The 25,005-nt window shown below is 40.9% G+C and overlaps 1 protein-coding gene across 2 annotated transcripts; it reads left to right on the top strand.

Moving 5' to 3' along the window:
* The first annotated feature begins 277 nt into the window (after nt 1-277).
* On the top strand, nt 278-22,895 carry LOC132876051 (verrucotoxin subunit beta-like). Of its 2 annotated transcripts, XM_060913284.1 has the most exons (9): nt 278-342; nt 2,641-2,780; nt 6,246-8,012; nt 9,930-9,976; nt 10,541-10,601; nt 13,341-13,387; nt 14,112-14,172; nt 20,967-21,050; nt 21,542-22,895. In XM_060913284.1, exons 2-9 carry the CDS (start codon nt 2,681-2,683, stop codon nt 22,570-22,572), a joined length of 3,198 nt encoding a protein of 1,065 aa, XP_060769267.1. In that variant the 5' UTR covers nt 278-342; nt 2,641-2,680; the 3' UTR covers nt 22,573-22,895. The 2 variants fall into 2 exon arrangements, with proteins under 2 accessions (XP_060769267.1, XP_060769268.1); XM_060913285.1 differs by lacking the exon at nt 6,246-8,012.
* The last annotated feature ends 2,110 nt before the right edge of the window (nt 22,896-25,005 follow it).

Raw genomic sequence — 25,005 nt, 5'->3', positions numbered from 1 at the left:
AGTCCAAAGACATGCAGGTTAGGTTAACTGGTGACTCTAAATTGACCGTAGGTGTGAATGTGAGTGTGAATGGTTGTCTGTGTCTATGTGTCAGCCCTGTGATGACCTGGCGACTTGTCCAGGGTGTACCCCGCCTTTCGCCCGTAGTCAGCTGGGATAGGCTCCAGCTTGCCTGCGACCCTGTAGAACAGGATAAAGTGGCTAGAGATAATGAGATGAGATGAGATGATGTCTGGCAGTGAGAGGGTTAAAGGAGAGCAAATGACGTACAGTAGCTGAGACTCAATGAGTACAAAAGATTCATATAAGCCGATTCCTGCACAGTTTTACGCAAGAGTCACTGTAAGTATGACGTGTTTCTGTGGTGATGGTGGTGATGGTGCACATTATTACACCAGTATTACATGGCTACTTAAAGAAAATCAATCATTCAACACAAAATATTGATTTAAAAAAGTTTTATTCATATTAAATTATTCTGTTGCTTCTGATAAGATCCATAGTAACAGTTTGTTCTACTTAACATCCATCTGTTATAAAGAAATAACAAACCTGAATGCTAAATGAACTGACTAATCAGAACTGAGTATTCAAATGACCCGTGTAATAATGTTTAATATTTTATTTGATCTCATATACCATGATAGTGTAGGTCTGTGGGTGGGTGTGACAGTCTAAAAAAAAACCACACTTGTTCCAAATTGTTGTTTGACAGAAAAGTTTTTTTTCTTGCTAAAAAAAACCATAAATCTATTGATATCTTTGGCCAAAACTACATGGAGACATTTTTATTTCAGTTATTTTCTAACTTTACTGTCAGGCAAAATTGACACCATGTGAGTTGGAACCAGCTGAACAGGTCCAGTGACACCTTGACTGTGTTGAGGAAGTTCAGTGATTGTTTGTACTGTAGTTTGTAGTGATTGTGCTTGCTTAAACTTACTGTAAATCCAAGCAGGCCTTTATGACAGTCTTAATGAGGGATTATTTCCCTCTGCTTTATCACCCTGTTTGACAATCTTGCTTAATGGCTGTTTCCTATGGTGTCCAACAATGCGCAACAAATACAGAAAGCAAATATAAAATAAAATTACGGGATGCATCAAACTGGCAACACACACAGTTTTCCGGTTTTACCTGAATGGGTATGAGTGTCTTGATCTTGGTGTGTTCCAGTTGCAAGGCTGGAAATTGAACAGTCTGTGGGCCTGGTTAAAACAGGATGGGGACACGTTTGAAAGGAAAACTCAAATGTCAGCAGTGAAATGACTCAAGTGATTTGTTAATTTTCAAAATCTCAGCCATTAAAATGAATATCTTGCCTTGTATTAATTTGCTGTTCTTACTGTAAGCTTACAGGAGGCCTTGCAGTTCCAAATTTGAATTTTTACCTTTATGGTTTCCAAATTAGATGACTGTAGCTGTGGAGACACTATGATTCACAAGTTCTATATGTAAAACCACACAGATTAGATGACTTACCCTATACAGGCATAAGACAAAGAAACATCCAGCTACCGATATCTCATGGAAGTTAACTCTCTTGATGTTTTGGGAGGGGGGAATAAAAAAATACTGCGTGTAATGAGCGTATTTCACTAAACTTCTCCATTATGGATAAATGCACTTTCAGTTTGGTAGTGCACTGTGCGTATTTCAATTATATGATCTGTCAGGTGGCGACACGGTGGTGTAGTGGTTAGCGCTGTCACCTCACAGCAAGAAGGTCCGGGTTTGAGCCCCGTGGCCGGCGAGGGCCTTTCTGTGCGGAGTTTGCATGTCCTCCCCGTGTCCACGTGGGTTTCCTTCGGGTGCTCCGGTTTCCCCCACAGTCCAAAGACATGCAGGCTAGGTTAACTGGTGACTCTAAATTGACCGTAGGTGTGAATGTGAGTGTGAATGGTTGTCTGTGTCTATGTGTCAGCCCTGTGCTGACCTGGCGACTTGTCCAAGGTGTACCCCGCCTTTCGCCCGTAGTCAGCTGGGATAGGCCCCAGCTTGCCTGCGACCCTGTAGAACAGGATAAAGTGGCTAGAGATGATGAGATGAGATGAGATCTGTCAGGTGCCTCCTACGTCCTTTATCTCTGGCTGAGATCTGCAATGACAGCATATAGGGTATTCTGGAGTCAATGGGTGCTAAAGCACCCCATGGAGAAATGGGTCAGACCAATATGGGGCTCCAGTGGGACTGCCACATGCAATTATAATTCTCTATTTCACCAGAAGTCTAAAGGACTTGCAATAGAAAGGATGTGGGGAAGGATCCCGGAACAGAACTGGTCTAGAACCATTATTGGAAACTGTATGGGAAAATTAAGTATTTTCTCCAAAATATCTTGTACATCAACTCAAACATCAAATAAATACCCCTTTAAAATGATTTAAAATGAAACTAGTCTAAAACTCTAACTGCACACACTGCATAGATCAGGCACTTGGAACAACAATGCACATGTTTTGGGAGTGCGTACCAATCAGACACTTCTGGAAAGACGTATTTTCTACAATCTCAGTTTAACTTGGCATAAACATACAACCCAATCCCTGCATAGGGTTTATCAGGATGAACACACACACCTACTGGTTTTTGCATTATCTTATTTCACAACCCCATTTCTTACAAATGTGTCATTTTTAGGGTTGATTTGGTGTTGAATGTCAAAGTCAGCACCTACAACATGACTACTGTGGGAGAAGATACAATAGAAATAGCAGCTCTGGGGAGACCATTTCAACTGGGAATGCTGTATGACTGCAGAAAAGATGCAATCGTACCAGGTAAAACAATTTGTAACTCATTGTGATTCAACTCTGTTTTATTGAATACTGGTCTGTTTCATATAATGCTACTGTATGATCATGCCACCATATTTTTTTACCAAAAGATTCTGGAAATACTGAGCAGAATCAACTAAAAACTTTTGTTTCTGTTGGTTCTATTTATAAAGTCTGATAAAGTGATCCAGCTGTTTACTTACCTGACCTGAGATTATAATTTCTTTTTCTTTATATTTAATATGCTACAGCTTACTTTATCTCATCCATCCAGTAACAAAGTACTTCTCTACTCTTTAAAGCACTTAGTTGCTCACTGGTGTACAGAGTTGGATTTTGGATTAAATATATGTCAATGTGTGTGAATATTAAATCTGTCAATATCTGGGTTGACTTCAGATCTGTGTATATTTTTTTCTGAGACTTTGTACAAATCAAAACCAATGATCGACATTTTGGGTATCGTTTCTGGGATCGTGGATGGGTCGTGGCTCACTCCTTTGTGTGCCAAAATTCATGAGGGAATTGTTAGTCAATTCAAAAAGAACATTTCTCAACACAAGATTTTAGGTCTTTCAAAATCTACAGTACATAATATTGTGAAAAGATTTAGGAAATTGATTGATTTTTTTAATGATTTAATGCTTTATTCTGAACAGTAAAGAATTTAGAGACATTTCAGTGTGTAAAGGGTGAGGTCCAAAACCACTATTGAATGTGTTTGACCTTCAAGCCCTCATGCGGCAGGTTTCTAACCCTGAGAAACCGTCATGTTAATGTGATAAATATAACCACATGTGCTCAGAAGTACTTCAGAAAACCATTGTCACTTAACACAGTCCGCCCCTGCATCCAGAAATGCAACCTGAAACTGTATTATGCAAGGAGGAAGCCATTCATCAATGCTATGCATAAACACCACCAATTTCTCTGGGCCTGAACTCATCTCAGATGCACCGAAAGACAGTGGAAATGTGCTGTGGACAGATGAGTCCACATTTCAGCTTGTTTTCAGGGAAAACCAGACGTCAAGTTCTCCGTGCCAAAGGTGAACACAACCATTCAGTTTGTTATCAGAGAAAGGTGCAAAAGCCAGCATCTGTGATGGTAATGGGGCATCAGTGCCCATGGCATGGGTGGGTTGCATGTGCGTGAAGTTACCATTAATGTGGAGGCATATATTGGGAATTTAGAGAGACATATTCATCAAGGCACCATCGCTTCCTGGGAAGTCTATGCTTATTTGAGCAGGACAGTGCAAGACCTCATTTTGCATGGGCTACAACAGTGTGACTTTGTAGACACAGAGTATGTGTGCTTGACTGGGCTGCTGCCAGTCCAGATCTGTCTCCTATTGAGAATGTATGGCACATCATGAAGAGGAGAATCAGACAATGGCGACCACAGACTGTTGAGCAGCTAAAGTGTTGTATCAAGCAAGAATGGACAAAAATTCCAATTGCAAAACTGCAAAAACAAGTGTTGCCAGGCAAAACAAACCTCACCCGGTAGTACTTATTTTATACCTATATGTTGATAATGGTAATATTTCTCAATCATCAGCTGTCAGATTATAGTCCTATGAAAGTCCATGACCTTGAATTTGACATTCCAAAGTCATTCAAGGTCAAAGGTCAAGGTGGCAACTGAAAGCCCATATGGGACTTCTTATGTTGATAATGGTAAACATCTGGCTATCATGAACCATTTTAAAGTTATAGCCCTTTGAAAACCTATAACCTTCTGTTTGACCTTTCAAGGTCACTCAAGGTCAAAGTTCATGGTGCTAAATGAAAGCCCATATGGGACTTCCTATAAGTTGATAATGGTAAATATCTGTCTACTATCAACCATTTTCAAGTTACAGCCCTCTGAAAATCCATGACCTTCAGTTTGATCTTTCAAGGTCACTCAAGGTCAAAGATCATGGTGCCAAATGAAAGGCCACAGTTCCTATATGCTCATAATAGTAAACATCTGTCTATCAGCAATCGTTTTTGAATTATAATGGAAAATGTTATTTTGACTGAAAGGTTGACCTTTCCAGTGACCTTGACCTTGACCCGATTACCCCCAAAATTTAATCAGGTAATCTACGGACCATTGCCCACCTTCCCTGAAAATTTTAAGTCAATCGCTGCAACCATCTAGACACTAGATTGTTAACAGTCAGACACAAACAAACAAACCACACTGATTACAATCCTTCGCCCCACTTACTCTGTCCCGGGCGAGGTAATTAGTATCCTCAATTTTCCATATGATTAAAAAGTGTTATTAAAAGGAAAGGTGATGTAGTACAATGGTAATCATGCTTCTGTCCCAACTTTTTTTGAGTGTGTTGCAGCCATCAAATTCTCAGATCTATCCTGAGCTCCTTATAGTCTCCCATTATACTGTGTGTTGGTCAATCCAGTGAGTGTTGTCAAAAAAAAAAAGCGCCACCAACAACAAAGAAAACTTTTACTGTTGGCACAGACAAGCCACCAGCTGTAGCCATTCATGACCACGAACCGGAAGTTAAGAAGCCTTTGAAACATTCAGCACCACTGAATTCATAATCTAAGTGGGTGTGCGTATAATTTTGACCCTGTGTTGAATTCAGAAGACCAAAAATAAATTAAAACGTGCACAAAATTCTTCTTTTTTTCTGTTAAAGAAGTATGTTGTACAATCATTCTGCCCCAGAAAAAGAACAGTTGAAATAAATCATTGAAAGTCCAATATTGTCATGACATTCATGATGAGTGTATGTAAACTTCTAACCACAACTACATCATTGTGATAATTATTTCTTCAATGTCATCTGTGGGCGGCACGGTGGTGTAGTGGTTAGCGCTGTCGCCTCACAGCAAGAAGGTCCTGGGTTCGAGCCCCGTGGCCGGCGAGGGCCTTTCTGTGTGGAGTTTGCATGTTCTCCCCGTGTCCGCGTGGGTTTCCTCCGGGTGCTCCGGTTTCCCCCACAGTCCAAAGACATGCAGGTTAGGTTAACTGGTGACTCTAAATTGACCGTAGGTGTGAATGTGAGTGTGAATGGTTGTCTGTGTCTATGTGTCAGCCCTGTGATGACCTGGCGACTTGTCCAGGGTGTACCCCGCCTTTCGCCCGTAGTCAGCTGGGATAGGCTCCAGCTTGCCTGCGACCCTGTAGAACAGGATAAAGCGGCTAGAGATAATGAGATGAGATGAGATGTCATCTGTGCTACATTACCGTATATCTAAAAATAACAGTAAGTAATTGATGATTTGAGCACCTGAGCTGTGATTAGCTTTGAAGTCAGCAGGCTTCTGTTGTAATTGCTTGTCGTAACAAGTGAGCAACACTTCTAACTCTAGATGCTAGTTAACTAGCTACTTAAACACTAACTTTTTCCATTTTAATTACGTACTTTTTCACTTTGGATTTTTCTGCCCCAGAAACATATTTGTTTCAATGAACTAAACTATTATTATTTGTTATCATTGGCAGGAATCACGCTTTGGGATCGAGAGCAGCTGCAGGACAATACAGTTGTTCGTCCTCATATTAATACAGAGTTCACAGTTACAACTTTAGACACAATTCAAGAAAAGGCAAAACACCTAAAAGTTAATAGTGAACTGAAACTGAGTCTTTTGGGAGATCTTGTCACAGTAAATGGTGCAGCCCGATATTTCAATGACAATAAAAGGTCATTTATACAAGAGAGGTTGACGCTGCACTACAGAACAAACACCAAGTTTGAGCATCTGACTATGAACCACCTAGCACAAGGAAGAATGGATCACCATGATGTATTTAATCATGATGTTGCAACACATGTGGTTACAGCAGTGCTATACGGAGCGGATGCCTACTTTGTCTTTGATAGAGAGGTGAATTTATCTGAGCACAAAAACAACATCAAGGGAGAAGTAAATATTGCTGTTGATAAACTGAAGATGCTTTCTTCTGCAGGTTCACAGGTAGCACTAAACCTGAATGACAAAGAGAAAGATGCAGTGAAAAAACTGAATTGTACATTTTATGGCGATTTCATGTTGCCCTCTAATCCAACAACTTTTGAAGAAGCTGTAAAGGTTTACACTGATCTTCCAAATATGCTTGGACAGAATGGAGAACATGCAGTTCCAGTGAAGGTGTGGCTTTATCCTCTGGTCAAGCTGGACTCAAGAGCAGCCAAACTTCAAAAAATGATCACTAGAGATCTCATTCGAGCTATGGAGTCAGTAATAGAGGATTTGAATGTCACAGAGATGAAATGTGGTGACTTGTTGCAAGACACAGTGGCAAAATCATTCAGCACATTTCACAGCCAGGTTCAGTATTTTCATAAATTCTGCTTCGAGTACAAGCGAGATTTCATGACAAAACTAGGGTTCCTCCTGCCAGAAATCCGTGGTGGTCAATCAGATATAAGTGCTGTGCATGAACTTCTAGAAGCCCATGAGAAATCTCCTTTTAATAGCAGGGATCTTCAGCAGTGGATAACAGTGAAGGAAAAAAAATCCAACCAAGTAAAAGCACTGCTAACACAGCTCCATGAACTTGGAGCAAAAGTGGATGAAGACAGAGACAAATATCTACTGGACCTGAATGTGGAGAATTTGGTTTCTTATGCTTTTACCTGTCTTCAGCACCCAGATTGCCTCATGACCAAACAAGGCATCTACCTGAACCCCTCAAAGATGAAAAGGATAAGTGAAAATCCACTTGATGTAGATTTTCAGGAAAAAATGTCAACCTCTGATGATTTCATATGTATGAAGAATCATTTGAGAACTTTTAAGAACTTGATCACCTCAAATAAGAGTCAATCCACCAAATTTATTGTTCAAAGTGTGCCTCCAACGTCAAAGTATCCAAGTTCTTGCATTCTCGTGTATGAAAATGGATGTAATGAACCGATCTGTTTTGTTCCTCCATCAAAGCCAACATATCCAAACACTGAAGGTGTCACAGATAACAGCATAACAGTAAAGTTGAGCCCCTCATGTTCTGCTACACTGGAAAGGAAAGTATTGTACAAAACGAAAGAAGAAACAAACTGGAAATCTTGCACTGTCCATCAAGATGATAAAGTTACACTGACAGATCTTCAGCAAGGCACTGCTTATGAAATAAAATATGGAGCAGTCGGGAAACTTGACTACACAGTCGAAAGTGATGCAATCACTGTTACAACTGAACACACTGTGGTTAAAAGGAAGAAGAAACTGAGGAAACCTAAAAGTGAATTCACCCAGAACGTGGTTGGTAAGTATACAGCAAGCTGTAATAATAACATGAACCTGAATTTAGCAAAAGACCATGAATGTGCTGAATTGTCTTAAGTTGGTAGGTGTGGACCAGTGGCGGCTGGTAGTCTTTCAAACAGGGGAGGCTGGTCGGTTACGATATTTCCAGATTTTAAAAGAAAAAAGAAAAAACACATCAGTTTTGCCCATACTCTTGCCTCTGATCTGGCTGATTGTTGGCAGGGTCACAAACTGTGAAATAACAAGTTCTTTTGGCCCATTAGCCTACTGTCCAGTATACATGATGGTGGTGTTGGGGGGGTATATTTTAACATTTTATATTTTAAAATTGTGGCATGTTGTTTAAAAATTGATCATTATTGAAAGCAGCTCTTTGTCAGGAACCTCAGCAGTAACAGCAGAGTGTTCTGGAATAGGCACAAGCACTGACCTTGGGGAGCCAAACATAGAGCTGGGTGCCACACATTTCATTCAATGACACTTTCCCTATATTTTACTTATTTTGACTGAGAAATGTTTTATTGACAATTTTGATAACCCTTCACTTTTAATCCAGGTCTGTAGTGTGAAATGTTCTCAGCTGTGTTTTTGTTTAAAAATGTTTTCCAAATTGTAGCTGTGTTTAATTCATATCCAGAAAAATATATATTCCAATATAATATACTCAGCATAAACATTTTAAATAGATTCTATATTTTTGGTCCATCCATGACATATTACTAAAGTAGCCTTTTTACTGTTGTTGATGTGGGTCACTTGCTGTTAGCCAATTCACTTTCTTGTACCAGGAGAGCTGAAAGGAACGAGTATTATTCCCTACCTTTTTCACCAAGTCAATTTGAGGCGTTGGTCTACCCTGCTCTTTAATTTTAATTTATTCCTCGAAAGGAAGACTGGCAAATGGCTTCGCCAAAATTAAATCAGCAATGCTTGGCATCCGTGCGCAGCTTTCTTGTTAGCTGACTAGCCCCCTCAAGTTCAAGTTCAGTCACTCAAATAAATGAAATTTCTGGAACTAAGATAGCAAACTTGACAACACTATATTTACACTTTATTTACAATGAAAATATATACAAGCTAAAAAAGCTGGTAGAAACCATATGTAATGAATGAAATCGAAATGTAAGCTGATCTCTTACAATACACCACAGCACTTGCGAATCCGCATGGGACTGAACTGAAATTCACTGCTGCCTGTCTATATTTGAAACGAGCTGTCAATCAAAGAAAATATCCGGCCGCTTTCACCAATCACCAGTCTCCTCGCGGAAACTGCCATGTCCCTCCCACTGTGAGGCTGGGAGTCCGTGGGGCGTGCGTTTTCGCCGTATTTGTCCAATAACTGTCTTGCATTTTGATATTGAAAAGCGCATAGCTCCCAAATGCCATTGAAGTCCACTGAGGCTGGGAGTCCGTGGGACTCCGTGGGCGGGCGTTTTCGCAGTATTTTTCCAATAATTGTCTTGCATTTTGATATTGAAAGCGCATAGCTCCCAAATGCCATTGAAGTCCACTGAGGCTGGGCTGCATCGCGCTGTCACGAGGGGGAAAAACTCACGCACACATTAGGCGAACTGGGGAAAGTTATAACGGAATGATTTCGCACTGTACTGTAGTTGGGTTGAGCACATATATTTCTATGATTCTGGATCTGAAATAGCAATGTTATAAGGTCGGCTATAACATAAGCCTAGCGCAATTCATCCTACACGATGTTCGTCATTTTTAGAGGAGGCTGAGCCTCCCTCGTTGTCTTAGAGCAATCGCCCGTGGTGTGGACTGACTCCAGCAAATCCAGGGTTTTGTTTCAGTTCTTTGTAGATATTTCTACTTTTATCATATATAATTTTGTTTTAAAAATTAGGGTTATTATTATGAATTGAAAACAGTTAATCGACTTGATTTTGCTTTTTAGGATGGCGCATCAGAGACAGTAGTCATGAGCAAGGACATTCCTCCCAGGTGAGTATGAAAACACACAGGTTATGTACAAGAAGAAAACGTGGTCACATTTTATTACTCTATCTCCTGTCCTCCTCTCTCTGAATCTGTGTTGACAAGTAATAAACCTTCAATCATATAGGAAGGCTTTCCACTAGATTTTGGAGTGGAGGATTTGTGCTCATTCATCTACAAGAGTATTAGTGAGGTCAGACACTGATGTTGGGTGAGGAGGCCTGGGGTGCAGTCAGTGTTCCAGTTCATCCCAAAGGTGTTTAGTGAGGTTGAGGTCAGAGCTGTGCAGGCCACTTGAGGTCTTCCACTCCAATCTTGGCAAACCATGTCTTCATGGAGATTGCTTTGTACACAGAGGCATTGTCATGCTGGAACAGACAAATAATTTATACAACTGTGTGCTTCTAGCAGCAGTTTGGCGAAGACCCACATATGGGCATGGTCAGATGTCTGCATATTTTTGGCCATGTAGGATATTTATTGAAACGGAATGTATTTAATTTAAAACTTCTATTAGATGCATGGTCTATTACTATCGAACAGTCATTAAAATAACTATTATGTCAACAGTTACGCATCCCATTTTTAAGTCAGGTCAAGCAGAAGACATCGGGATATGAAAGTTTTTCTGGTAAGTGGATAAACTCTGACATAAAAACTGTAACACTTAAACTATGTAAGTAATATACATACAACAACTCAGCTAACATTATTTAGAGTATAAACACTAATCCAATCCCACAGAAGAGCTACTGTAGCACAAACTGGTGAAAAAGTTAATGCTGGCTAAAACAGAAAGGTGTCAGCATTAACATTTTTAGCAGTTTGTGCTACAGTAGCTCTTCTGTGGGATTGGACCATATGGGCCAGCCTTTGTGGCCCATGCGAATCACTGAGCTTTCGACACCCATGACCCTGTAGCCAGTTTACTGTTGTCTTTCCTTGGACCACTTTTTGTAGGTACTAACCACTGCATACTGGGAACACAACACAAGATGTGCCATTTTGGAAATGCTCAGACCCAGCCATCTAGCCATCACAATTTGGCCCTGGTCAAAGTCGCTCAGATCCTTACACTTGCCCATTTTTCCTGCTTCCAACATATCAACTTAAAGAACGGACTCTTCTCTTGCTGTGTAAAAAAAGATAGCTTTTCTTAGTGAATAAAAACAAACAAAGCATGTCACATAAAATACAAGGATTTTTTTAAATATATATCCCACCTATTGACAGGTGCCACTGTAACAACTTAATCAATTTTATCCATTTTACCTGTCAGTGGTTTTAATTTTATGGCTGAGTCAGTATACTGTCAGTAACTGCTGGCAGCCAGCGATTTTACCACCTAGAAATGCTCCATCACTGACTACACTGTAAAAAATGTCCGTAGAATTAAGTGAATTTATGTAAAATCATGACATAAAAAAACTGTAAATACAAAAACAATGAAGCAGTGTGTAATTTACATCAATATACTGTAAAACTCCTAACCAAATGCCACTGTTAATTTAACAGTAAGAATATGTTGAATTGATCATATTTTTTTGTAGAATTTACAAATTGTTGTAGTTTAAACACAGACAAACTGTAATACTAAAACAGAATGTGATAGATAAAATTACATTATTACCCTGTTAAAAAAATTAAAAAATGGCCACCATCGTGGCTTAGTCGACTAAGTCGCCATACCATGAATCCAGGGACCCGGGTTCGATTCCGACCCAAGGTCATTTCCCGATCTCTCTCCAGCTCATTTCCTCTCTCTACACTGTCCTATCCAATAAAGGTGAAAAAAGCCCCCCAAAAATATCTGTCTAGTAGATCATTGCTTGTAACCATTTTGAATCATTGTTTATTGTACAATGAATATCTGTAAAATTAACAGTTATGTATTGATTATTGTACATTGAATACGTGTAAAATTTACATTTAGTTATCATTAATTGTACATGGAATCCCAGTGAAATGTACAAGTTATTCTGTAATGTTGTTTACATTTCACTGTATTTTTAACAGGATTATTCTGGCAACCACAGCTGCCAGTATTTTTCCATAAAAACAACGGATTTTTTTTACAGTGTACATTTTTTGTTGTTGTTGTTGTTTAAAAAAAATCTTTGTATTTTATGTGACATGCTTTGTTTGTTTTTATTCACTAAGAAAAGCTATCTTTTTTACACAGCAAGAATTGTATTTGTGCTCTGATAGCAACCACGGTTTGCTCATATCTGTGTCAGTACTGTGCATGCGTTATCTCGCCAAATGAGATTTACACTTCATCAAAGTGAAATCTTTCGAGTTCCATATTTGTTGACAGAAAAAAAACCTTACATGCTTGGTTTGATTGAGATCTTTATTGTCATTAATGATGTACAAGTCAAAAGTGACAACAGGATAACACCATCCACAACCGCTCATCCTGTGCAGGCAAGCTGGAGCCTATGCCAGCTGACTATGGTTGAGAGGCAGGGTACAACCTGGACAGGTCACCAAATCCTCACAGGGCTAACACATACTGTAGAGACAAACAACCATTCACACCTACAGTCAATTTAGAGCCACCAATTAGCCTAACCTACATGTCTTTGGGGGAAACTGGAGCCCCCAGAGGAAACCCATGCAGACACGGGGAGAACAGGCAAACTCCACACGGAAAGGCCCCCGTAAGCCACTGGGCTCAAACCCAGATCCTTCTTGCTGTGAGGCAACAGTGCTAACCACTACACCACCTAGGATAGCACCAGAAATGTATAAACTTCCACAGTGGTCCCATAATAAAAGTATTGAAGTTTTGTTGTGTGGGTAAAATTCTACAGAAAACGAAAACAACCGCACATGTTTAGCTCATGACAGCCAATATGTCAAAGCGGCAAGTGAACATTGCTGACTTCTTGAACAGATTTAATGTTGCATAAAGATCCAAAACGCAAGGTAATTAACACTGGACAAGTCTTGCAGTGACTGCTATTAGCATGTAACAAATTATGCATGAAAAATGGACCATGTCTTCACAATTTTCTCCAAATCCAGGACAAGATTTTGAGTGACAATAGGCAAACGAGTAGTGCTTTGTGATATAATATAGCACATGGCAGCAAAGTAGTGCAGTGGTTTGCACTGTTGCCTCGCAGCTAGAAGGTTCCAGGTTCAAGCTTCACAACTGACAGGGGCCTTTATGTGTGGATTTTGCATGTTTTCTGTGTGGGTTTCCTCTCACTTCAAAGACGTGCAGAAATTTTGAACTTCTTGGACTTCACTCTGGATAAGAGTGTCTGCTAAATGTCTGTAATATATCTAAAATAATTTTTTCAATCATTAAGGTTATTATTATGAATGGAAAACAGTTAATCGACCTCATTTTACTTTTTAGGATTGTTTCACAGAAATGATAGTCATGAACAAGGACATTCCTCCCAGGTGAGTATGAAAACACACAGGTTACTTACAGTAACAAAACATGGTCACATTTTTATTACTCTGTTTCCTGTCCTCCTCTCTCTGGATCTGTGTTGACAGTTGTTTATTGGTCTTTTTTTTTCTCCAGAAAAGAAATGTAGATCAGTGAACTCAGTCAATTAGCAATCAATATACGTGGTCCACTATACTCATTTACTAGATTCCTTTGAGGCAAAATCATTTGTTTCAGTGAGATTTTATATTTTTATCTCTGAGTACATATGTGCTGGTTTTAATTAATTAATTTCTTTTATTTTTTATTTTTTTGGAAGCCATTACCCCATTCCAGATTTAGTCACCCTTTCTGTTATAATAACCTCTACTCTTCTGGGAAGGCTTTCCACTAGATTTTGGAGTGGGGGATTTGTGCTCATTCAGCTACAAGAGCATTAGTGAGGTCAGGCACTCCAATCTTGACAAATCATGTCTTCATGGAGATTGCTTTGTGCACAGGGGCATTGTCATGCTGGAACAGACAAGAACAAACAGAACAAGTAATCTCTGCAATTGTGTGCTTCCAACAACAATTTGTTGAAGAACCATATACCGTATGGGTGTGTTCAGTTGTCTGCATATTTTTGGCCATGTAGTAGACCGTATTTAACAAAATGTGTTTTATTAAATCTCCTATTAGATATATGATGCATTATAGAACATTCATTAAAAATAACCATTGTGTCAACAGCTATATGACCCATGTGAACGTCAGGCCAATCAGAAGACACCTGAATATAAAAGTGCTTCTGGTAAGTGTTTGAACTCTGATGTAAAACAACTGTAAAAATTAAACAAAGCAATATACAACAGTTTAGCTAGCATTATTTAGAGCATAAACACTGAATAAGCACTACAGGTGATCTACTTTCATGACCATAGTACATATTCACCAATAAGGCATAAGTCTACAATGTTGTATATTCTTGGTATTTTTGTGACAGTTGGTAACAGGGGATTATGTGGCTTAGACAGTGTCGTTGTAAAAACGGGTAGGGTTTGAATGAATATATTATAAGGAGGCGTGGTTAGGTGTGCTGTCCACACCTCCTGTGTGTGTATATATATATATATATATATATATATATATATATATATAAGGTCCGGGTTTGAGCCACGTGGCCGGTGAGGGCCTTTCTGTGCGGAGTTTGCATGTTCTCCCCATGTCCGCGTGCGTTTCCTCCGGGTGCTCCGGCTTCCCCCACAGTCCAAAGACATGCAGGTTAGGTTAACTGGTGACTCTAAATTGACCGTAGGTGTGAATGTGAGTGTGAATGGTTGTCTGTGTCTATGTGTCGGCCCTGTGATGACCTGGCGACTTGTCCAGGGTATACCCCGCCTTTCGCCCATAGTCAGCTGAGATAGGCTCCAGCTTGCTTGCGACCCTGTAGAAGGATAAAGCAGCTAGAGATAATGAGATGAGATATATATGTGTGTGTGTGTGTGTGTGTGTGTGTGTGTGTGTGTGTATATATATATATATATATATATATATATATATATATATATATATATATATATATATATATATAATGTGTATGTATGTATGTATGTATGTATGTATGTATGTATGTATGTATACTGTATGTGTGTGTTAGTACATGGTTTATGAAGTTTATCTTCAAGTGGTGAACATATTCATGAGAGAGTGATGTGAACAAGTGAAAATATTTTCAACCTGAGAAGATAAACTTCCTAAACCATCAAATTGTTTTTTATATTACTGGACATATCCACAAAAAATTACACAAGTTTTTTAAAAAAGAATTTTTATTTTGAACTGGTTTCTCATTTTGACAATGCACATCTAGTCAGTGGGAACACACTGGGAGTGACGTCATCAGACTGAAATATCGGAAAATATGTCACTCAGAGGCGTGATGTATTTCACATGAAAAATGCAAGTTTTTTAGTACAAGAAGATAAACTTCATATCTTCAAGCCAATGTGTGATGTTCTTTTTATTATATAGACACATTCACAAACAAAAAAAATTTCCTCACAAGTGACATATAGAGATTTATGTCGCAGTTATGGTTCTCCATGTCCTGGATGTAGCTTGTCTGGAAAATATGAGTGGTGTATCTCCCAGTAAAACACTTGTGTCCATATAATATTGTAACAGTTTGCATGGGTGGAGCACAGAAAGACGGCAGAGTTTGCACAAACTCTTTATTTTTAGTCTTTTCAGACGTTCTACTCTCTAGTCATGCACGCACGCGCGCACACGCACACACCAGTCGTCTGGTTGGGGAGAGAGCTTCCTTCCTCTGCTCTCTCTCTCTTCATATAGGGCGCGGTCACTGGGGAAGACACACAAACACAGATTAACCAACATCAGGTGCAGTGATTCTGCCACTTACCTTCCCTGACTCCGCCCTCCGGTCACAGACCGACGCTTGACCACGCCCCGCTGCCACATACCCCCACCGTCCGACTCAGACCGGGCAGCCGTCCGGCCTGCAGCTGACTCCCCCCCCCCTTGACGGGAGAGGAAGTCCGCCACGACCATCTGCGCCCCCGGCCTGTGGACCACCTTGAAATTAAAGGGCTGGAGTGCCAGATACCAACGGGTGATCCGTGCATTGGCATCCTTCATGCGGTGGAGCCACTGGAGGGGCAGGTGGTCTGAACAGAGGGTGAAAGAGCACCCCAGGAGGTAGTAGCGGAGGGCGAGGACCACCCACTTGATCGCCAGGCACTCCTTTTCGATGGTGCTATAGCGCCCCTCATGCACTGACAGCTTCCTGCTTATATACAGGATGGGGCGGTCCTCCCCCTCCACCTCCTGGGACAGAACGGCCCCCAGCCCTCTGTCCGACGTGTCTGTCTGCAACGTAAAGGGGAGAGAAAAGTGAGGGGAGTGTAACAGTGGCCCCCTGCACAGTGCAGCCTTCACCTCAGAGAAAGCCTGCTGGTATTGCTCCGTCCACTGGACCGGATCTGGTGCCCACTTTTTAGTCAGATCAGTCAGCGGGCTGGTGACGTCCGAATAATTAGGTATAAACCTACGATAGTAGCCAGCCAGCCCCAGGAACTGTCTCACCCTCTTTTTGGTCTTGGGCCTTGGGCAGGCCACAATTGCTGCTGTCTTATTAATTTGGGGACACACCTGCCCATTGCCCAAGTGGAAGCCCAGATACCGTACTTCCACCTGCCCAATCGCACACTTCTTCGGGTTGGCTGTGAGACCCGCCCACCTCAGCGACCTAAGGACAGCCCTCAGGTGTTGTAGGTGCCGCGGCCAGTCATTACTATAAATAATGATGTCGTCAAGGTACTGTTGGAGCCACTGGGAGAGTGGCTCCAACAGATCCACTGAGAAAAACATCCGAGAGGATCTGTTGGAGCCACTCTCCCAGTTTGGGGGTCATTGCACTGAGAGCTCCTATCACCACAGGGACCACTGTTGTCTTCATCTTCCACATCTTTTCTAGCACTTCTTTCAGCCCTTAATACTTCTTGAGCTTCTCAAGTGTATTTTTCCCGATGTTATTGTCACATGTATCACCCCAATCCTTGTTCTCCCATTTGTCCACCACTACTATGTCCGGTTGGTTAGCCATTACCAGTTTGTCCATCTGTATCTGGAAGTCCCACAGGATCTTAGCTTGGTGTCATTCTCCACCACCTTCAGAGGTGTGTCCACTTTGACCTTGGGACTTCCGGTCCATACTTGGCACAGATGTTTCTGTACACTATGCCAACCACTTGGTTATGGTGTTCCATGTATGCTCTTCCTGCTAGCATCTTACACCCTACTGTTATATGCTGGATTGTCTCAGGGGCATCTTTGCACAGTCTGCACCTGGGGTTCTACCTCATGTGGTAGACCTGGGCCTCTATCGATCTTGTGCGTAGGGCCTGTTTCTGTGCAGCTATGATTATTGCCTCTGTGCTGTCTTTCAGTCCAGCTTTATCCAGCCACTGGTAGGATTTTTCAATATCAGCCACTTCTTCTATCTGCTGGTGGTATATCCCGTGCAGTGGTTTGTCTTTCCATAATGGTTCCTCTTGCACTTCCTTCTTGGGTTTCTACTGTCTCAGGTATTCACTAAGAACTTCATCATTTGGGGCCATCTTCCCTGTACTTGTAGATATTTGTTGTTTCATCCTGCATAATGGCTCTGATACTCACTACTCCTTGGCCTCCTTCATTCCTCTTAGTGTACAGCCTCAGGGTGCTAGGCTTGGGGTGAAACCCTCTGTGCATTGTCAGGAGTTTTCTTGTCCTGATGTTGATGGCCTCTATCTCCTCCTACAGCCAGCGTATTATGCCAGCAGGGTATTTGATGACTGGCAGGGCATAGGTTTTGATGGTCTGGACCTTGTTCTTCCCATTCAGCTGACTTCTCAGGACTTGCCTTACCCTCTGTAGGTATTTGGCTGTTGCTGCTTTCCTAGCAGCCTCTTTATGGTTGCCATTTGCCTGTGGGATTCCAAGGTACTTGTAGTTGTCTTCCACATCTCCTATTATGCTGGCTGGTAGCACCACCCCCTCAGTTCTGACTGCCTTCCCTCTCCTCGTTACCATCTGGGCACACTTATCTAGTCCGAATGACATTCCAATGTTGTTGCTGTAGATCCTGGTGGTGTGGATCAGTGAATCAATATCAAGTTGTATGCCATGTCAAAACGAGACGTCATCCATATAGAGGAGGTGGCTGATGGTTGCTCCATTTCATAGTCTGTATCTATAGCCACTCTTTGGTGATGATTGGGCTGAGGTGGTTCAGTCCTATGCAGAACAGCAGCAGGGACAGGGCATCTCCTTGGTGTATGATGCACTTGATGGTGACCTGTGTTATTTGCTTGAAGTTGGCCTCTAGGGTTGTTTTCCACAGCCTCACTGAGTTCTTGATGAAGGTTCTGAGAGTCCTGTTGATGTTGTACAGTTTCAAGCATTCCAGGATCCATGTGTGGGGCATCGAGTAATAGGCTTTCTTGCAGTCAATCCAGGTGGTGCACAGATTGGTATGTCTGGTTCTGCAGTCTCGAGCTACTGCACTGCCTACCAGTAGATGATGTTTTGCTCCTCTGGTGTTCCTACCAATTCCTTTCTGGGCCTCGCTCATGTATTGAGTCATGTGCTTATTCATCTTATCCACTATGATGCCTGACAGCAGCTTCCATGTTGTGCAGAAGCAGGTTATCGGGTGGTAGTTGGATGGGCCTGCTCCCTTCTGTGGGTCCTTCAGGATCAGGACTGTCTGACCCTCAGTCAGCCCTTCTGGGTGAGTCCCATCCACTAACAGCTGGTTCATCCATGCTGCCAAGTGCTCATATCATGAGATTAGCTTCTTTAGCCAGTAGGCTTGAGCTATATCTGGGTCTGGTGCTGTCCAGTTCCTCATTTTCAAGATTCTTACTTGGATGTCTGCCATGGTGATGGTTACTGGGTCTTTTCAGGGAGATTGCTGTGGTTGGCTCTCAGGTCTATTAGCCACTGAACACTGTCATTATGTGATTTTTTTTCCTTCTCCCATATCCTTTTCCAATATTGTTCAGTCTCCAGCCTTGGTGGATCTGGAACCCTGCCACTGGGAGTACACATTTGATGGTTGAGTGGAGAACATCCGATTTATTCTCCTGGCTTCAGCTTCACTTGTGTATCTCCTTAGATGAGTACCCAGGGCTGTGAGTATTTGTTTGACAGTCTCTAGAGCCTCAGGTATGGACAACTTGTTATATTTCTTAGGTACCCCTTTCCTTGTCACACCTTTCTGGAGTTCTGATAGCTGACTAACTTCTCTCCTGGTCACCTTGATCTTAGCCTCCAACCTTCTCTTCCATGGTGGATATTGCACCTTATGGTTAGTGTCCAGTTATAGCCAAGCATTTCCAGGATCACTATTGCTGTGATGTATATCAGCTTGCTGGTCTCAGTGATGGTCATAGTAGGGATCATTCATACTGCTGCATTTACATCTTCCAGGAGACTTTTAGGAGGTACCTCACTCAGTCTGGGTAGTCAGGCACAGTGGTTCCAGGTGTTCAGCTTTGTTACTATCTTCAACTTCAGGTCAGCTGCTTGTCTATTAAGCTCTTGCTTGCAAGGGTTTGTTGCTGGGGGGTTCTCAGTCTCAATCTCGGAGTGTGGCGATGATGATGAACCTTCCCCCCCCACCCCCCCGAGTTACATGTTGATCCTGAGACACCAGTAAGATGCTGACCTCTTCTGCTCCTCGGACCTGCCCTACATCTGGCTGGAGTCTCATCACATTGCTCCTGTGGAGGACGACCCCATATGGACAGTCAAAAGTCGCACTTGGATGATGGCTCTGGACACTTACAGGAATACATTTATGTCTGAAGACTACAGTTGATTTGCTAACTTTAGGACTGTGGTTACCATGAACAGTTTTGCACTCAAGTTTCCATCAATGAACAGTTTATAACTTCAACAAAACAGACTTAATGTTAAAACTATAATGATTTTCCTGTTTTCACAGTTGTACTTTGTGACTCCATAGGACACAGTTATAGAAGTGAGTTATTTATAATCATGCTATCTATTATCACCCAAATGAGGATGGATTCCCTTTTGAGTCTGGTTCCTCTCAAAGTTTCTTCCTTGTGTTGTTTGAGGGAGTTTTTCCTTGCCATCATCACCACAGACTTGCTCATTGGGGATAAATTATGGATAAAATTAGCTCATGTTTAAAGCCTTTAATTTTCTGTAAAGCTGCTTTGCGACAATGTCTATTGTTAAAAGCACTATACAAATAAACTTGACTTGACTTGATGACCCCTCCCGGCCTGGTGTTCTGGCTCCTTCTTGCCATAGCATTTATCATGCATCTCATCATAGCATTTGATGCATCTCATCAATCTGTAGTTGTGATAGCAGTTGCTGCTTGCAGATATTGGAATATTGACTTACTAGTTGTTTCAGTGTTACTGTAGGTGTTGGGTATCAAAGCATCCATTGGTCCCCACATCCTTCACATGTAATCCCTCTCACTGGGGTTACTTGTGTAGTAGCATTCCAACAGTCCATTGTCCTCAGCTCTTGAATATGAGTGTCTTGATCTTGCTCCAGTAGCCCATTTCTCATCAGGTTGCCCTGGTTCCTCAACACTTGACGTGAATCTTGCTAGACCGGGCGACGTCCAAGCCAGTATGACTCTTGTTTTTTGTTTATCATTGATGAGGTAGGCAGATAGCATTAAGGGCCTTGCATACAGGCCCTCACTGGAGTTGCCTCAACCGGGGTGTGAACCCATGACTTCCTGCACCAGAGTGCACTAAGTCAGTGATGTTATCAACTGAGCTTGAGGGGAAAAGACCACCCAAAGGAGGGACGAGTGGGGTATTTAAAAAAATATATTATATGGACACGAGATTGTTGATATTATAAAAACACTCATGTCTATAATGACAGAATAATACAGCCTTAGAAGTCATGGTTATAGAGCACTAAATTCTATACCTTACAAGATGCATTCAGTATTGTACAGTTTAGGCGTTTCATGAAAACTTATTAAATCTCAATCCATAAGCTGGATTTAAGTTTTCAAAATGTGCATGCCTTTTTTACCTACAGAAAAACTTGACTGGGAGATTACACAACTGGAAATGTTTGAAAAAGAAGAAGTTGAAAATAAAATAAAATCACTTCTGAATGCAGGTAAGTGGTCAGACTTTACTGGAAGGTGTTTTATTGCTACACACACATGAGGGATCCACAGGTGATATTTTTAAGACTACATGGAAAGCTCATCCTCTGCTAAAATTTCATTAAAATGTGGCAAATTAAATGTTTACTCATGGAAACAGTTATAATCTATATTATTCATCACTCAAGCTGAATTTCAATTTCTTAATGAATCACAATATCAAATATTCATCTCAGTGCAATACAACACTGTTTATACATTTTAATGTGAACTGTTTTCAGTGGACAGCACAGCCTTTGGGGAAATGTCCATCGAAGCAACTAACGTTCACTTTCAGTTTTGATACGAATATGACAATGAAATTCAAATTTGTTTGTCGTTTGTTTAAATGCAGATATCGGGGTATTTTTTTCTTAAGTCCAATCTCCAGTGAACATTCCCCTCTGACTGAAAGTCAGAATTGATAACAAAAATAGAAATGACATTTCTTCCTTTGTTGTAGATTTTTCTGAGTTAATTCTTGCAACTGAACTGAGGCTGGTGTTGTTGGGGAGGACTGGATCTGGAAAGACTGCAGCACTGAACATCATCCTGGGCAGAGAGGAGAGGAACCAGGCTGCTGCACCTCCATCCACCCAGCAAAGTGAGAGCACACAGGGGGAGGTGGCTGGGAGAAGGGTGATTGTGGTGGACACTCCTGACTGGTTCTCTCCTGAACTCTCTCTGGAGGAGCTGAAACAGGATGTGGAACACTGTGCCCATCTATCTGCTTCAGCACCCCTCGTCTTTCTCCTGGTCATACCTGTAAAGCATTCGGAAGTTCGTATAGAACTGGAAGTCGAAGAGACACTGTTGAAGATGGAAAAGATTTTTGGGAAGAGATTTTGGGGAAACATCATGACCCTCTTCACTGTTACTGATGAACTTCAGAAGCAGAACATTGAGGAATTTATCCAAACAGGAAACCGGGCATTTCGGAAGTTTGTACGGAAATGCAGAAACAGGTCTCACTGTCTTAACATTAAGGAGAGGGGAGATGGTTCTCAGGTCTCAGAGCTGCTGGAGAAGATAGAGAAGATTGTGGAACAGCACAAAAATACAAGTGAGATTTGTGAGATGATGAGACATATGGAAAGCGAAAGAAAGGAGAAAGACGCAACAATCAGGAAAGAGCGACATGAAATGCAGAAAAGCCTCAACACCTTCAAGAAGCATATTCAGGAATATCAAGAAGACCTAAAAACCTTAGACAAAAGTAATCTGGAGTACAGAGAAATGATTTGCAAGCTGAAAAAGAAAAATGAGTTGAAAAGAAATATTGGGGAACGTATAAAGAAAATGTATGACAATGTTGCAGGTCTGGAAGAAAATAGACAATTTATGAAGGTTATTTTGCCAGAAAACCAGCAAACTGTATGGCTTTCATTGCCAGATGAGCAGAGCAAAATGCTTCAAAAGTACAACGTGCTAACTCAACTTAAAGAATGGTTTTCAGAGTACCTGGAAACGTCCACATGGAAAGCATCATATTAATAAGGAAGTGAAAATCAAATATTCACTTGGCTCAATTATATATTTAAAATGAGGCTTGATGTCATTGTCATTGTGTGCATCTACAGTATGAAAAACATATACAGTTCATTCATAAACCAATGTTTATCAATTCTGTATATTCAAGAAAAGAAGATAACATTCTTTAAGTTCTTTCTTTGTTCACAAATGTATCAATGAGACACTTATTTCAATCAACAAAATGTAACCTTTGTAAAGGACTGATGCTGCAAGCAGGAGAGAGCACGGACACACAACCCAACTGTTTATTGTAATTGTATCAATAAAACTGTCATAAAACTAAAGCACTCGATACTACTGGTATGCTCGCATGCGTAAAACCACCACGTAGTGGTTTGAACCAGTTTTAACTGCTTCTGAACCATTGAAGACACACCCTGTGTCCGAAATCACCCACTACTCACTATATAGTGAGCCCACCATTTTGTAGTGCTGCCCAAATGTATAGTTTGAATTATTACACCCTACAGTATATACTGCACTCAAAGTATTCCACAATGCATCATGCAAAGTAGTGTACAACCAATGGTCATTAACCAAGCAATATATCCCATCATGCATTGCGGTCATACTGAAAAAAAAAGTGTGTTGGGGTGAATGGACGGAGGAAGAAACACATAAATGGACATTCAAGTACAATTAAAAATAGTAAGAGAATAGAAAATAAGCTAAAATACAATAAGACAGATAAAATAAAAGATAAAAGTTACAGTGTGGAGCAAGGAAATAATCAAAAGCCTCAAATTTGATTTAATAAAAGGCAGTGGCAAAGAAGAAAGCATTTAGCCTTGATTTAAAAGAACTGAAAGATGCAGCAGACACAAAGTACTTTGCATTTATTAATGTGGCAAATACGCTCAGCATAATGTGTATTTATCACAAAAATACATGCATGTATTTATTATTTTGAAACCCCACCAGCCGACTGATCTGGCACGTTTTACTTGTGCGATGGTAATGACATGCAGTAAATAACAGCATGACGGAGTAGTGTCTGAAAGTGTTTTTTTCATTTTACCAATGAGTTCACTATATAGTCCTCTATATAGTAATTCCCGATATAGTGAGTAGGGAGTAGTGAATGTGTGAGTGATTTCGGACACAGGGACAGTCATGTGGCTGTGTACAGAACGAAGCTTCGCTCGTCACTTGATCATATGACTTTGGCATTTCAGTACAAACTTCGAATCATTGCTTTGTAGTTTTCCAAGCGAGCTTCAGGTTCTCTGGTACAGAGACTGAACTTGCCTTGTTACAACCATCCCTGAAGTACTTTCATTTAGATTTAAAAAACCTAAAGGCAGACATAAACTATATTACATCCATCCATTATCCATAACCGCTTATCCTGTGTAGGGTTGCAGGCAAGCTGGAGCCTATCCCAGCTGGCTATGGGCGAGAGGTGGGGTACACCCTGGACAGGTTGCCAGGTCATTGCAGGGCTGACACATAAGGACAAACAACCATTCACACTTACATCTACGGTCAATTTAGAGCCACCAATTAGCCTAACCTGCATGTCTCTGTGGGGGAAACCGGCACACCCAGAGGAAACCCACACAGAAACGGGGAGAACATGCAAACTCCACACAGAAAGGCCCCCCGTCAGCCATTGGGCTTGAACCCAGAACCTTCTTGCTGTGAGGCAACAGTGCTAACCACTACATCACCCCGTGAGTCACCTGGAATGCTTTTAAATTAACAGGTATGCAAAAGTTAATTACTGGAATTTCTTGCGTTTTTAATGTGCTTGAGATCATCAATTAGTAAATAATAAAAAATATAGTAAGATCTGTGCCTCGCCTTATACTCCACAAGGAGATAAAAGGATGAAGAATAAAATACAGTAACTAGCCTTATTCCAGAACTGTAGTAATCCATGTTATGTCAAGAACCATTCAACTAAGTAAAGAGGAATGACAGTTCAGCATTACTTTAAGACATATTGTCTTTTAATTAATAAAAATAAAGAAAATAAAGACATATGGTAGGTATTAGTTTCTTTTAAAGTCAGGTCAGTTTTATAATCAAATTTAATTTCTTACATTAAAGGAACAATAGTATGACTGCTTAATTTGTGCCTTGTGTTTGCTCTTTTGTTTTGAAATATGGTTATTCTCATACTTTCAGCATCTACAAGGCCTCTAAAAAATGAGGCAGAATTTAAGAATATAACCAGTCAGCTGAAGGTTTTGGCAAAATGTGAAACTCATTTTAGGTAACAGGCCACATTACATTTAGTCTAATGGGCCTGACAGAAACATCCTTTTAAATTTGTCCATTTATTAAAACAAAACAAATCAATATTGTTTCCAAAAAATTACTGCAATTTAATAAAGATCAAATAAGTAGTCCCCCCCCCCCCCCCCCGTGAAACCCCTAAATTGGTTCAAT

This window comes from Neoarius graeffei, chromosome 28 (assembly GCF_027579695.1).
Source record: "Neoarius graeffei isolate fNeoGra1 chromosome 28, fNeoGra1.pri, whole genome shotgun sequence".
NCBI classification, from domain to species: domain Eukaryota; kingdom Metazoa; phylum Chordata; class Actinopteri; order Siluriformes; family Ariidae; genus Neoarius; species Neoarius graeffei.
This window is presented reverse-complemented; position numbering and strand designations above follow the sequence as displayed.